The 15000-nt window shown below is 42.3% G+C and overlaps 2 protein-coding genes across 2 annotated transcripts; both read left to right on the top strand.

The window, feature by feature from the left end:
- Positions 1-3627: 3627 nt before the first annotated feature.
- Positions 3628-9797, top strand: LOC138970211 (soluble guanylate cyclase 88E-like). Its single transcript, XM_070342706.1, has 4 exons — positions 3628-6339; positions 6704-6877; positions 7715-7896; positions 9788-9797. The coding sequence occupies exons 1-4, from the start codon at positions 6079-6081 to the stop codon at positions 9795-9797; spliced, it is 627 nt and encodes a 208-aa protein (XP_070198807.1). The 5' UTR covers positions 3628-6078.
- Positions 9798-11422: 1625 nt separating this feature from the next.
- On the top strand, positions 11423-11834 carry LOC138971538 (soluble guanylate cyclase 88E-like; the record flags this gene model as incomplete). The annotated part of the gene is given in 1 exon segment (XM_070344284.1): positions 11423-11834. A coding segment is annotated over 1 exon segment (120 nt), but the record flags the coding sequence as incomplete, so codon positions are not given.
- Between the last annotated feature and the right edge of the window lie 3166 nt (positions 11835-15000).

Here is a 15000-nt window from a genome sequence, read left to right as displayed (position 1 = left end):
TGATGTTCGTATTTTACATTCAAGAGAGGGACACATTTGCTACAGCAATGGACATTGTCACAATCGTAATAATCATCATAATCATCAGAATTGCTGAAGGTCGATCGAGCCACACCCAGTGCTAATTATGGCCGATTCAGCTTGATTAGATAATAGTCCGAAGAAGAAGAGAAGTAAATGAATCGTACGAACACGGATGGGCTGAAGTTGTCCTTTGGGTAAACCTGACTTGATTGCTGGTCTGATTTTATGTTCATGTTAATACTGAGAACAAGTGGGCTAAAAGACAGGAGGGTTAGAGAGAGAGAGAGAGAGAGAGAGAGAGAGAGAGAGAGAGAGAGAGAGAGAGAGAGAGAGGGGGGAGGGGGAGAGATAGAAAGAGAGAGATAGAAAGAGAGAGAGAAAGTAAACGGGAAGGAGAGAGAGAGAATTATAAACTACGTAACATGAGGACACAGAGACGGAGTGAGCGAGAAAGAGAGAGAGAGAAAGAGAGAGACAGAGCGAGAGAGAAAGAAAGAGAGATAGAGAGAAAGAGAGAGACAGAGAGAGAGAGAGAGAGAGAGAGAGAGAGAGAGAGAGAGAGAGAGAGAAAGAGAGAGAGAGAGAGAGAGAGAGAGGGAGAGGGGGGGAGGGGGAGAGATAGAAAGAGAGAGAGAAAGTAAACGGGAAGGAGAGAGAGAGAATTATAAACTACGTAACATGAGGACACAGAGACGGAGTGAGCGAGAAAGAGAGAGAGAGAAAGAGAGAGACAGAGCGAGAGAGAAAGAAAGAGAGATAGAGAGAAAGAGAGAGACAGAGAGAGAGAGAGAGAGAGAGAGAGAGAGAGAGAGAGAGAGAGAATTATAAACAACGTAACGTGAGGAGACAGAGACGGAGTGAGCGTGAGATAATGCTGATAGTTTTCCAGTTTATGTCATGTGTTCTCTATTTCTGTTATCATCTGAGTACATGCACGTGTACTTTGTTATAATTTTGTTTCCTGGTTTTCGTAGATGTTTTGCTGTTGTTCTTTTTGAATGATTGACAAGTCACAGTATATATACATGCGTCCGCTATAAAAACGCCGGATGCACGAACATGGATTGACATGTGAGTTTGGGCGCATTACAATTATTTTACGGCAAGTCGGATGACATAATTTGACGTTAGGATTACATCCATGCAGCGTTTCAATAAGCTTACATGTTCACTTCAAAGCATTTATTGATAACGATTATAATCTGTTGTTTCAACTGTCAAAAGAGTTTAGCTTGAAAAACAAGGAAGATGACAAGTGCAAAGTGTTTAAAGCGGAAATTATTAAAGTTCAAACGGTGTTGTTTGATTTTTTTGTCGTAATATGTTTTTTTTCTTATGCCGCGCCGATGAAGAACGTTTGCTTATTCTAACAAATCTTGGGAGTTTCGATAAGCCATTCGTAATGCAGTGAAAGAATCCGCAGTAGACATAAGTTCCCCGATTGCTTCATTGATAGCATAATCTTCATTAAGTCCATGTCTTTGTCAACAGAAAGGCAACATTTTCAACAAGAAGAGATGTTCGGTTGTCTAATGCCCCAGTAATTGCCGAAAAAGCACTCGCTGTGCATTTCAAACAGGAATTGTCAATGACAAAAATGCCATCGGCTATTTTACATTTGTGTGAACAATTGCAGACTAATTCCTTGTGAAGTTGTAATGCCAACTCATCTGTCGATAGTTATGAGAGAGAAAAAAACCTGGTCAAAGTGACCTCGTATCTTTAAAAATAATTATGGTGCATGTTTCTTTACATTCGTATGTTTCTTATTTTTATTCGTTATTTTTGCGGGTAGTGCTCAATAGTATAAAAAGTGGTTTCCAGTTTGATATCATGATGGAAAGAATGCTCAATGAATGATCAAATATGTAGTTCTCTTTACCTTTCAGAACGTCTTGTATTGCTACACCCATCCCCCTTTCCAAACACGTTCTTTGTGTGTGTCTTTATGTCTATATTTGTGTTTCCATCCTGTGCAATGCTCCTCTCATTAAATGCCGTCTAAAAAAGACGATTAAATACATCGATCTTCTTGTCATTCATTTTGACATCCAGACCATTCACCTCTGTTGATCAAGACAATTTAAAAGAGATCAACTCCTTCTTTTTAATTTGTTTGTTCCTGCGTTATTTTACCGTCCTGGATAATTCCCCTTTTATCCTAGGCCATTTTAGATATAAAAGCAAGACCCGTCTCGGTTATGGAGTTTCTGCTAGCAAAACCAATCATCACTGGATGTGACTGATCCGGGGTTTCAGGTCTTTTAGTTTCAGGCTGTCAAATTGACCAAATGTGTTAATATCGCTTCACGCGATATGTATCCTTTCTGATATTATAATGTGTCACTGCGACATTCTGATGTGATTCCTCTCTTTCCTTATCCCTTTTAAAGAGATACGATACCGAGTTTTTGTTTGTTTGTTTGTTTGCTTAACGCCCAGCCGACCACGAAGGGCCATATCAGGGCGGTGCTGCTTTGACATATAACGTGCGCCACACACAAGACAGAAGTCGCAGCACAGGCTTCATGTCTCACCCAGTCACATTATTCTGACACCGGACCAACCAGTCCTAGCACTAACCCCATAATGCCAGACGCCAGGCAGAGCAGCCACTAGATTGCCAATTTTAAAGTCTTACGTATGACCCGGCCGGGGTTCGAACCCACGACCTCCCGATCACTGGGCGGACGCCTTACCACTAGGCCAACCGTGCCGGTTTTACGATACCGATACGTGCACAGCCCGGCGGGGACTCTAGATCTACAAGTATTTTTCCACAGCTCGTGATATGACGAATTCACCGCGCACGGTTGTTCATAGCTTGTGTTTTAGTCGAGTTAAAAATAGCCCAGCAGAGAGAATAGTTTGGAGAATAGTTTGGCTAGCAACTGCTGCAGCCAGCACACTGTTAAGCTCGCTTGCCAGTTAAACACAACTGCTTGCGCGCTATACTGGAAGATTGGCCTGCACAGTGCATAGCACCGAGAGAGCTGCTAGCTGCTGTGTTACCTCTGCAGTAGGGAAAGGTTGGTGCCAAAAATAGCCTGCAGCTAAAGTAGCAGAAATGAAGTCCTGTGAACAGCCGTGACGTACGTACGTACGTACCGAGACAAGCTTTTTTCTCGACATTGTCTGTCATTATTTTCCTCGGGAACTTGCTTCAGAAATGACAGAACTTTTACGTGACATTAGTATTCGCATTTATGACGACTTACCTTTTTTTCAATAGGTTTTGTTTTCGCTTTTGAGGTCATAGATTTTCTTGTAGATGGCAGAGTCAAGAAGAGATATCTTCGTTGGTTCAATCGATGTCGTATCGCATTACTCATCTTTGCTCACGGTTATTAAATCAAATCAAATCAAATCAATTCAAATCAAATTAACGTTATTATCTCACATGGATAAATTGCAGTGGTGGTGCATGTAACATAGAAACAAACGAAACACTATACAACATTAGGATTTTATCTTAATATAATATTTACTAAGTAAATACATTGTTATTTTTGGAGCTTCTTTTGAATTTCCTCTTGTACAGTTTTGAATTGTGAAAATGTCACCTATTTATTCCCCTCCATTTTTCTGTTTGTTGCAGATCTTCTGGTGAGCCCCCGTGGGAGTGTAGAATTCGCAACAAAGAAGTTTCATATTGCATAGCGCAGAGACTCGTCAGAGCAGCTCAACACACAAAGGATTTTGCAGCGCCGACAATCGACAGATTACCTTTATTCTCCTGGCTAATTCCTGTAACTGTGGAGGAAGCTTTGTCAATCTGATCACCAGCAGAACGCGGTGACATTGCAACAGGCTGTTCAAGAAATCGAGACATTTCCAAAGCTGCTTTTTCTCATTACGCCTCCATTGTGGTCGACATGATTACTCCGTATAGTTTCTGTGTTTGTATCCTTTGACGACGAAGAGCTAGAGACAAAAGACGCTAAAAATAGGGGTCTTTAACCGTGGTCATTAGAACAAAAAGAACAAAAGCAAGAACAAGAATGTAATCCGTCATATAGCATACAAGCCATTGGTATTTGTCCATGTGTGGACACAATCACACATCCATACACATTATCTTGTTAGCTGCCTCTTTCGGTCTAAAAGTACGGACCATGGAGAATTAACGACTAACAATGTTAACCTCTGTGGACCAATCGTAGGAAAGTCTACTGATTGCTGTGCGCATCTTCCTCCTTTGTCTTCTGACCAATATTCTGGACAGTATTGACTTCATCTTTTTCTATAGACGTGCACATTAATTCGTCATCATTTGTTCAATCCAGTCCAGTGTTATAAATATCGGACGCTTGGCCAGCTCACAAGAAGCTCTCAATTTCATCCTGAGATTTGCCAGAAAGAAATCGCCCGTTGACTTTTCCACCATTCAGGGGTTAAGATTGATGAATTTGTTGACAAGCGTCTTGTGTACACGTTGACGTTTCAGCAAAGATGGGGCATATACGCTGGACAGTAAAGAAGAACACAAAGGAAAGTGTTAACTCTCCCTTTGGAACATGAATCTGGCAGATGAAAAGGACATCTGACTACGCACAAACAATGTCTCCTGATACAAGCAGAAGTTTTCGAGTATGAAACTGCATCGATGTTTTGAACAGTGTGTGTATGTTAGACATCTGTTATTGTTTAATAGTTAGAAAGAAAAAAAACAGGAAAAAACTGTGTTTGTGAACACAACTTATTAAAAATTTAAAAAAACACGTAATTTTAAGCAAGCGCTATCTGTGAACCCTAGATACTATATATTAATCGCGAAGAAAAAGCATAACCTGTGATCTTAAAGCATTACCTGTGATTTGCAAGTTTCGCCTTTATAACAGACTGTTGTGTCGTGTGTGGATACAGTTTGTGATCACTGATCGTGCGCTACCTTCAGAGGCAATCATCGACTGATTCTAACGAATGTGTCTCATTTTGTGTAATATCTGATAAAGTGGTTTTGCATACATGACCATATTCTGGATTCTCTATATGATCACGTGCCAAACGTAACAAAACGTTTGTGTTAGCATTTGTACCAAACTGGTTGTGCACAGTTCAGGTATTCTCTGTGCAGTCTGAAAGTCCCTCGCCAGTCTGATCCGATACTGACAACACGCTGGTACTATCAAGTGGCAATTGTGTACTTCGGAGTTTCTGCAGTACGCCAGATCTTGTGATTGGTTGTTCAAAAGTTTATACTTATACATCGTCAGGGCTTGTTGGCCATCAATTACCAATGTGATCTGGTATGGACAAAAACTTGTGAGCAAAAAACGGAAGAGTGAGTTTATTACTGTGATTAACGTGAAAAGTGATTAATTACTGGTTGTGCAGAATTGACATGGTTGTGCAGAATTGACACACCGTGTTTCAATCCTTTGTGCTTTCTGTCAGTTCTTCAACATTGCGAATTGTCTTCACAGGTTACGAAGTCCTCCGCTTCATCCTTTCAAGTCAACGGGTCATCTTGAAATATTCAGTGAAGATTCTTCGTAAACACTTTAAACTTATCGAACCGTGGAAACCACAAAACAGAATTCCATAATTCTCTACAAACTTACCTTGTGTATGGAGTAAAAATTTTGTTCTTTACAAAAATGACGCATCGCCGAATCGGACTCTTTCAATCTTAATATACATCGTTGGATTCAAGCTACGTTTGCCACTGTACTAAAAGCATCACCCGCCATAGAATAACAACAATCTTGTCCTTTATACCTGAAAACTAAACTACAAAGAGCAGATATATCAACCCCAGTTTGGGCAACATCAACATCAATAAAAGCATCAATAAAAGCGTCATCTTTAACAAGAGCTTCAGTTTCAACAACAGCAGAATCGTCTTCAACATTAACACCAGCACCTCCTCTTCTGCAACATTATCTCTCAAAACAACATCATCTCCAAAAACGACATCTCAAAAAACAAAACCATCTCAAAAAACAACATCTCCAACAACAACAACAACATCTCAAAAAACAACATAATCAACAACAACAACATCATAAGCAACAACAACAACATTTACAATCCCAACCCTCCTCCTTCAAGATGTACGGGCTACTACTAGAATCCATCTCGGACCTGATCAAAACAAAGTATGGTGAGGATAAGTGGGAGGAGATCAGACAACTGGCAAAAGTGGGTCCCTCCGTATTTTCCACGCACGAGACGTACGGAGAAGAACTGATCCCGAACATCGCCCGGGCGGCCGCTGTTGTTCTCAAGGAAAACGCTGACGACATCATGGACGGTTTTGGCGTAGCCTTCGTCAGCTTCGTCGGCCAGTACGGATATGACAGCATTCTGAAGGTGGGTGGTGGGACTGTTCACTTTTTGTGATGAGTGAGATGTTTTGTTTCATGTAGAGATAACCCATTGTTTATGTCTTCATTCCACTTTTTCTCATTTTGTCCTCTTCTTTGTTTCCCTCTTGTTTTTGTCATCCCTTATTGCGTGTCACATTTGTGAGAGCGTCACATGAGAGACAACCTTTCTTTTTCTGTCTCCTCCTCCCTTCTTTTTTCGTTTCTTTTTTAAACGCGTGTTGCGTTTGTGTCACAGGTATTGGGGCGTCACATGAGAGACTCTCTCAACCAACTAGACAACCTTTCTATCGGTGTCTCCTCCTTTCTTGTTTTTCTTTTTTTAAACGCGTGTTGCGTTTGTGTCACAGGTATTGGGGCGTCACATGAGAGACTTTCTCAACGGGCTGGACAACCTTCACGAGTACCTGAGATTCAGCTACCCCAAGCTGCGTCCCCCCTCCTTCTTCGTGGAGAACGAGAGTAAAGCCGGTCTCACACTGCACTATCGCTCTCGTCGAAAAGGATTCGTACACTATGTTAAGGTAAGGGCCGAATCACATAGAACTTTCCATTGTGATTTCATCTAGTCTGTTAGTTAAGCACCCCATGTTGCCTTATTTTGTCGTTGAGAACTAGAGTAAAGCCGGTCTCACACTACGTACACTATCGCTCTCTTCGAAAAGAATTCGTACACTACGTTAAGGTAAGGGTCGAATCACATAGAACTTTCCATTGAGATGTCATCTAGTCTGTTAGTCAAGCACCCCATGTCGCCTTTTCGTTGAGAACGAGAGTAAAGCCGGCTTCACACTGGCCACTGCACTATCGCTCACGTCGAAAGGGATTCGTACACTACATTAAGGTAAGGGCCAAATTACATGGATCTTTTCATTATGACTTATTCGGTCAACGAATCGTCTGTCGTTAGGAAGCTGCAGCCCATCAGTTTATTTTCGCTTTGAACGCAGGTCGGTAAATTAGCTAGATTATCAAACCGGGTAACCGGAATCGGTGACATTTTATAAAGCGATGCTTTCTTTCTTTCTTTCTTTATTTGGTGTTTAACGTCGTTTTCAACCGTTCAAGGTTATATCGCGACGGGATAAAGCGATGCTATTACTTTAGTTCCGTATAATACATGGAGAGTAGTCCTGTCAAGAGTCAGCACATCTAGCATGCATCTACCTTACCCACTCGACGGGACCTCTTTGTTTCCACCTTCAGGGTCAGATCCGGCGTGTGGGCGAGCTGTTCTACAACACCAAGCGATACTAGTGCTTTAGTACCGCTTAATGCGTATGTCGAATATTCCTCTTAGGAATCAACATAATGCGCGTATACCTTCTCCACTCAACGTGACTTCTTTCTTTTTCCCTCAGGGTCAAATCCGGCGTGTGGGCGAGCTGTTCTACAACACCAAGGTCAACATCTACGTTGTGGACGAGGTGGAGAATGCTGACCACACTGTCCACGTCAAGTTCCGCCTCCTCTTCAACAACGTGGCCTATAGAGACAACAACCGCCTGACCGTGGACAGTATCGTAGACAACATCCCTCTCAGGTTAGCTCCGTACGTAGGTCAGCGGCCCTGTGAGGTCGCTTTTTCTTCCTCTCGTCTCCGTGGGCTTTTCGTGTGTCCCCGCTGCTTCCTCGTGAGTATTTATCCTCCTTAAAGGTTAAGTATTGGTTTTCTCTGTTTTAGTGAGTATATTCCCCCCCTAAAGGTATTATTTTTATGGAGCTTACGAGCGTATCGTATAGTTAGCGCTGCTTTAGTGAGTATATCCCCCCCCCCCCCCTAAAGGTATTATTTTCATGGAGCTTAAGAGCGTATCTTATAGTTAGCGCTGCTTTAGTGAGTATATCCCCCCCTAAAGGTATTATTTTCATGGAGCTTAAGAGCGTATCTTATAGTTAGCGCTGCTTTAGTGAGTATATCCCCCCCTAAAGGTATTATTTTTATGGAGCTTACGAGCGTATCTTATAGTTAGCGCTGCTTTAGTGAGTATATCCCCCCCTAAAGGTATTATTTTCATGGAGCTTAAGAGCGTATCTTATAGTTAGCGCTGCTTTAGTGAGTATATCCCCCCCTAAAGGTATTATCTTTATGGAGCTTACGAGCGTATCTTATAGTTAGCGCTGCTTTAGTGAGTATATCCCCCCCTAAAGGTATTATTTTTATGGAGCTTACGAGCGTATCGTATAGTTAGCGCTGCTTTAGTGAGTATATCCCCCCCTAAAGGTATTATTTTTATGGAGCTTACGAGCGTATCTTATAGTTAGCGCTGCTTTAGTGAGTATATCCCCCCCAAAAGGTATTATTTTCATGGAGCTTAAGAGGGTATCTTATAGTTAGCGCTGCTTTAGTGAGTATATCCCCCCCTAAAGGTATTATTTTTATGGAGCTTACGAGCGTATCTTATAGTTAGCGCTGCTTTAGTGAGTATATCCCCCCTAAAGGTATTATTTTCATGAAGCTTAAGAGCGTATCTTATAGTTACTTTAGTGAGTATATCCCCCTAAAGGTATTATTTTTTTATGGAACTTAAGAGCGTATCTTATAGTTAGCGCTGCTTTAGTGAGTATATCCCCCCCTAAAGGTATTATTTTCATGGAGCTTAAGAGCGTATCTTATAGTTAGCGCTGCTTTAGTGAGTATATCCCCCCCTAAAGGTATTATTTTGTATGGAGCTTACGAGCGTATCTTATAGTTAGCGCTGCTTTAGTGAGTATATCCCCCCCTAAAGGTATTATTTTTATGGAGCTTAAGAGCGTATCGTATAGTTAGCGCTGCTTTAGTGAGTATATCCCCCCCTAAAGGTATTATTTTTATGGAGCTTACGAGCGTATCTTATAGTTAGCGCTGCTTTAGTGAGTATATCCCCCCCAAAAGGTATTATTTTCATGGAGCTTAAGAGCGTATCTTATAGTTAGCGCTGCTTTAGTGAGTATATCCCCCCCTAAAGGTATTATTTTCATGGAGCTTAAGAGCGTATCTTATAGTTAGCGCTGCTTTAGTGAGTATATCCCCCCCTAAAGGTATTATCTTTATGGAGCTTACGAGCGTATCTTATAGTTAGCGCTGCTTTAGTGAGTATATCCCCCCCTAAAGGTATTATTTTTATGGAGCTTACGAGCGTATCGTATAGTTAGCGCTGCTTTAGTGAGTATATCCCCCCCTAAAGGTATTATTTTTATGGAGCTTAAGAGCGTATCTTATAGTTAGCGCTGCTTTAGTGAGTATATCCCCCCCTAAAGGTATTATTTTGTATGGAGCTTAAGAGCGTATCTTATAGTTAGCGCTGCTTTAGTGAGTATATCCCCTTTAAAGGTTCAGTATTGTTTTTCTGGAGCTTACGAGCGAATGGTTTAGTGTGTGCTGCTTGTGATGATATCCCGTTTAAACTTTAGTATTAGTTTCTTAAGCTTGCGACCATAGCTTTCACTTTCAGCGGCTTGTGAGCGTTCTAGGTATGCGCCACTTTCAAGTTTTTCCTGAAGTTTAGTTTCTTGCTTTCTAAAGCTGGTGATTATCCCCTTAGCCTTGCTCTTGTTTTGGGTGCTTTAGTATGCCCTTAAGTTCTCGCTACGTATGAGTATCCCTTTAGGGTAAATCTCATTTACTCAGTTTTTGTTTTTGGAGCTGTTGGAGCTTTTGACTATCTATATCCTTTTAGGTCACCGCTGTTTGTGAGTATCCGTAAGGTTTCATTTACTTTGGTTCATCGTGTCAGTATTTCCTAAGTTTTGGTTTCTTGTTTCTTGTGCTTCGTTTTTTTGTGGTTTTTGTATTTTGTTGTTGTTTGTTTTGGTTTGGTTTTTACTGTGTGTTCGTTTGTCTAATTGTTTTGTTTTTAATGTGGTTGTTTAATAATGAAGGAGAGCTACTTTCTTATTAAACAAAAACCCAAAAGGCAAGAAGCAGTGATAAAGACCTGATTTGTGTCACCTTTAAAGTATAGACTTGTGTTTGTGTTAGTCCCCCACATACTGATCTCACCCCGCCATTCCCTTGCCAACGTCTTAGAGAGTATTATTGTCGGCTGGCTTTTGTGCGTATGTGTTTCTGTAATAAGTATCGTAAATATAAAAGAAATATGAAACCATTTAGAAACAGAAAAAGAAGTTATACTTGTAATTCCATTCGACTCTAAACGGTCTTGTTAGACGGCATCTTCAGTGAATTTGGCAAAACAATACAAAAATGGAAATGGTAGATGGTATACAACTACACGTCAGGAGATTATAGGCGCTAGTCATGTTAATATCTATACTGTGCAATGACTACTATGCAATTTTCTATTTGTAAATACATATTTTGTAGTAAATAAAACGGCATTTGTACGCAGCCGTTACTGAAATTCTGAACTTAGAATCTGAAATATTCTTTATTCTATTCGCGAGTTGTTGTTTTTTTGGTCCTAGCACGCAATAGCGTTGTGTGTTGATTTCGTTAAAGATATTGATGAAGGTCATTCGGGAAATCTCTGTAAAAGAAATCTTTGATTCGCAAGGCTGTGCCATATAGCTAAGTTGAATGCCTTAAAAGACAAAGAAAGTTTGAACGAAATGACACGGGAATGAATGCTTTAGTTGGGGTACGAAAGTTGTCTTAATATGTGTTTCTCAGTTTTAGAAGGTCCCCTATACGAGTGAGCTGTCCATACGTGTTCAGTTCTCTGTGCATTGATGAAAAGCAAATACCACTGAAAGCAAAATGTTCACCTGCATAATTGCACAAGAGGTGTTCTGAAAAGGAATGATGTTATGGTCTGCATAACAGAACGATACAAAGACCCTTAATTATCAAAACTTACACACTGACAGTTTTAACAAGATGCAGAAGAAAGCTGGCGTTAATGTCAATTTAACACTATTTGGGTTGGTATATGCAAGAGTCGACGTTAGAGACCTTAGCCCGAGATAAACCGTACCCTAAATGCAGTTTAACCCGGATTTAAATCTCTAAACTCAACTCCTGCATACCGACCTAGGACTTTAGCACTAGCACAGTTAGGCCAGTTTCCCAATTCACATTCATTTAAAGTATTAGCAAAGTTCAGTAGCTTTTTTGAGTAAATCATTAAGGTGCATCTCACCGCGTTTATTTTGCCAGAAAAAGTCCCCAAAATGGCGTTGCAAAAAATGGGTGACGCCAGCGGTTGGCACTGAGGCAGCAATATAATCTTGAATTCATCTATTCATTACCTTTTTTTTTCTTTTTTTTCGTCAGTAATACTAAGGCTAAATACTAAGGCTAAAACTGCTGCCCCGTCAAGAAGCACAAACTTTGAACCCCCCTTTGTTGTAATTATCTCCCCTTGCAGATCCGAGCTGCTGTTCGAGTTGTTCCCCTTTCACTTAGTGTTCGGAAGGACCATGGAGATACGCAGCGTGGGCTCTGCCCTGCAAGCCGTCATCCCCGATGCTGTGGGCCAGAAGGTGAACGATGTCTTCAACCTGTCCAGGCCTCTCACCAAGCTGTCCTGGGAGGAGGTGAGTCGTGTGTGTGTGTGTGTGTGTGTGTGTGTTCGGGGGGGGGAGGTCAGAGTTGATTCTAGTCCTTCCGTGGGCAAGATGGTGGACGAAGTTTTCTTCCTGTTCAGGCCGCTCAGCAAGCTGTCCTGGGAGGAGGTGTGTTTGTGTGTGTTGGGGTGGGGGGATGGTGTGTGTGTGTGTGGGGGGGGGGCGATGAAACAGAGTTGATTCGTGTCATTCTGTGGGGCAGAAGCCGCACGATGTGTTGTACATGCCCAGGCCTCTCCCCAAGCTGTCCTGGGAAAAGGTGAGTTGCGTGTGTGGGGGTCCAAGTGTGGGGATTGGGGAGACAGACGGTAAGTGTTGACCGGTGTCAAGTTCAGATACCTTTGCCTGGGTTTAGTTGCAATGAAGGTACAGTACCTGTCCTGGCCTCTAACAAAGACCTCCTGTGAAGAGACCAGTCTTTCATGCGTGTTGTGGATGGGGGTAGGCAAGAGGAGATAAGGTGTAATCCACAATAGTTGCTGTTCTTGGATTGTGTCATCCCCAATGCTGTTAGAAAGAAGGTGAACACTGTTTTGTACCGATCCAGACCTTTGACCAAAATATCTTGGGTAGATGTTAGTCTTGTGTGTGCGGTGGTGGTGGTGGTGGAAGGGATTGTGGAGAGAAATGCTAGAGATAGTGAGGGATGAGGGCACGGAACTGACTGATGATTTCTACCTGCACAGGCCAGGGATGCAAGAAGCGATACTGGGTGCCATCAAAAATGGGGGGGAGGGGGGGGGGGTACACGACCGCGAGGTCGGATTGGTTGAAAGTGAGATTTGTTGTGAATTCAACCAATCAGAACCCGTGGCTTGTCCGCCAAGCTTGGTGGCACCCAGTTTCATTCGTGCACATCCACCAAGGGATTTGTTGTCTCAGTAATGTTTGTTTGTTGGTCAACCTTAAAGATCACGTGGTCGACAAACTCAGGAAAATATAGCTGTGTCGATGATTAAACGTTTCAATCACTCCACCTTTTTACCTTCAGTCAAGTAATGACTGAATGTTTGAACGAGAGCGAAGAGCGCGGTTTGTCTCCCGATGCACGTGTGATTGTCTGTCTGTGTGTCTGTCTGTGTGTCTGTGAAAGGCATTTCTCAGAAACTACAGTTTATAAACAAGTCGCGTAAGGCGAAAATACAACATTTAGTCAAGTCGCTGTCAAACTCACAGAATGAAACTGAACGCAACGCAACGCAGCAAGACCGTATACTCGTAGCATCGTCACTCCACCGCCCGTGGCAAAGGCAGTGCCAGTGGAATTGACAAGAAGAGCGGGGTATTCGTTGCGCTGAGAAGGATAGCACGCTTTTCTGTACCTCTCTTCGTTTTAACTTTCTGAGCGTGTTTTTAATCCAAACATATCATATCTATATGTTTTTGGAATCAGGAACCGACAAGGAATAAGATGAAAGTGTTTTTAAATTGATTTCGAAAAAAAAAATTTGATAATAATTTGTATATATTTAATTTTCAGAGCTTGTTTTTAATCCGAATATAACATATTTATATGTTTTTGGAATCAGCAAATGATGGAAAATAAGATGAACGTAAATTTGGATCGTTTTATAAATTTTTATTTTTGTTTACAATTTTCTGATTTTTAATGACCAAAGTCATTAATTAATTTTTAAGCCACCAAGCTGAAATGCAATACCGAAGTCCGGGCTTCGTCGAAGATTACTTGACCAAACTTTCAACCAATTTGGTTGAAAAATGAGGGCGTGACAGTGCCGCCTCAACTTTCACGAAAAGCCGGATATGACGTCATCAAAGACATTTATAAAAAAAATGAAAAAAACGTTCGGGGATTTCATGCCCAGGAACTCTCATGTCAAATTTCATAAAGATCGGTCCAGTAGTTTAGTCTGAATCGCTCTACACACACACACACACACACACACACACACACAGACACACGCACATACACCACGACCCTCGTCTCGATTCCCCCCTCGATGTTAAAACATTTAGTCATAACTTGACTAAATGTAAAAACGGTCCTGGGAAAATGTCAGTCTTGAGTGTGTTAAGGGAGGTGTTGGTGACATGAGAGGTCAGTAGTATGTACACTATGGGCGGGGATGTAGCTCAGTCGGTAGCGCGCTGGATTTGTATTCAGTTGGCCGCTGTCAGCGTGAGTTCAAACCCATGTTCGGCGGAAATTTATTTCTCAGAGTCAACTTTGTGTGCAGACTCTCTTCGGTGTCCGAACACCCCCCGTGTACACTACATTGGGGTGTGCACGTTAAAGATCCCACGATTGACAAAAGGGTCTTTCCTGGCAAAATTGCAAGGCACAGTTAATAATTGTCTACCTATACCCGTGTGGCAGGGAATAATAGGCCGTGAAAGGTAAATATGCGCCGAAATGGCTGCAATCTACTGGCCGTATAAAATTTCATCTCACACGGCATCATTGCAGAGCGCCTAGAACTGTACCCACGGAATATGCGCGATATAAGCCTCATATTGATTGATTGACTATGAGTGGGTCGGCCTTGGCCAAATCCATTCCTGATACTCATTGGGGGGGGGGGGGGGAATCCTGATGTCTTCTACCTGCCCGGGCAACTAAGAAAAACATATCCTGGGAAGAAACGAGTCTTGTGTGTGGTCGGATGAGTGTTGTGTTGGAATGCACACTCTCTTGTCTGATGTCCTTCTTGGTGGTGTTGGAAACGATTTGAACGATGCCTTCTACCTACCTGGGAGGGGACGAGTAGTGCGTGCCGTGTGTGTGTGTGTGTGTGTGTGTGTGTGCTGGACGGGGCCGATAGGGGAGGTAGATTGGATTAGGAAGTGGGGGATGAGGGGGTAGAGAATATAGCTTCTCTCACTCCCAACCTGACTGACGCTGATTAAAATAGCTGACTGGCGTCTCTCTGGGCGATTCTCTTTGAATTCAGTGTTTGGCGCGGTGGAGTTGGCGGGACAGGGGAGGTGAAGAGTTCAGAAATAAACGCACTTTAAAAGAAGTGGTTGCTGTGATGTTACTCATGATGAAACGTGCCAGCCACTCGCCTATGTATTTTGCAAGAAGTAACGGCGCGTATCGTGTTTGTGACAGGCGTGTTGTCCGCTGTGTGGGGGCGCAGCGTGTGTGTGTGTGTGGGGGGGGGGCATGCAGCGTGTG

This window comes from Littorina saxatilis, linkage group LG7, assembly GCF_037325665.1.
Source record: "Littorina saxatilis isolate snail1 linkage group LG7, US_GU_Lsax_2.0, whole genome shotgun sequence".
Classification (NCBI taxonomy): domain Eukaryota; kingdom Metazoa; phylum Mollusca; class Gastropoda; order Littorinimorpha; family Littorinidae; genus Littorina; species Littorina saxatilis.
The sequence above is the reverse complement of the archived record's forward strand: the minus strand, read 5'-3'. Positions and strand labels throughout refer to the sequence as shown.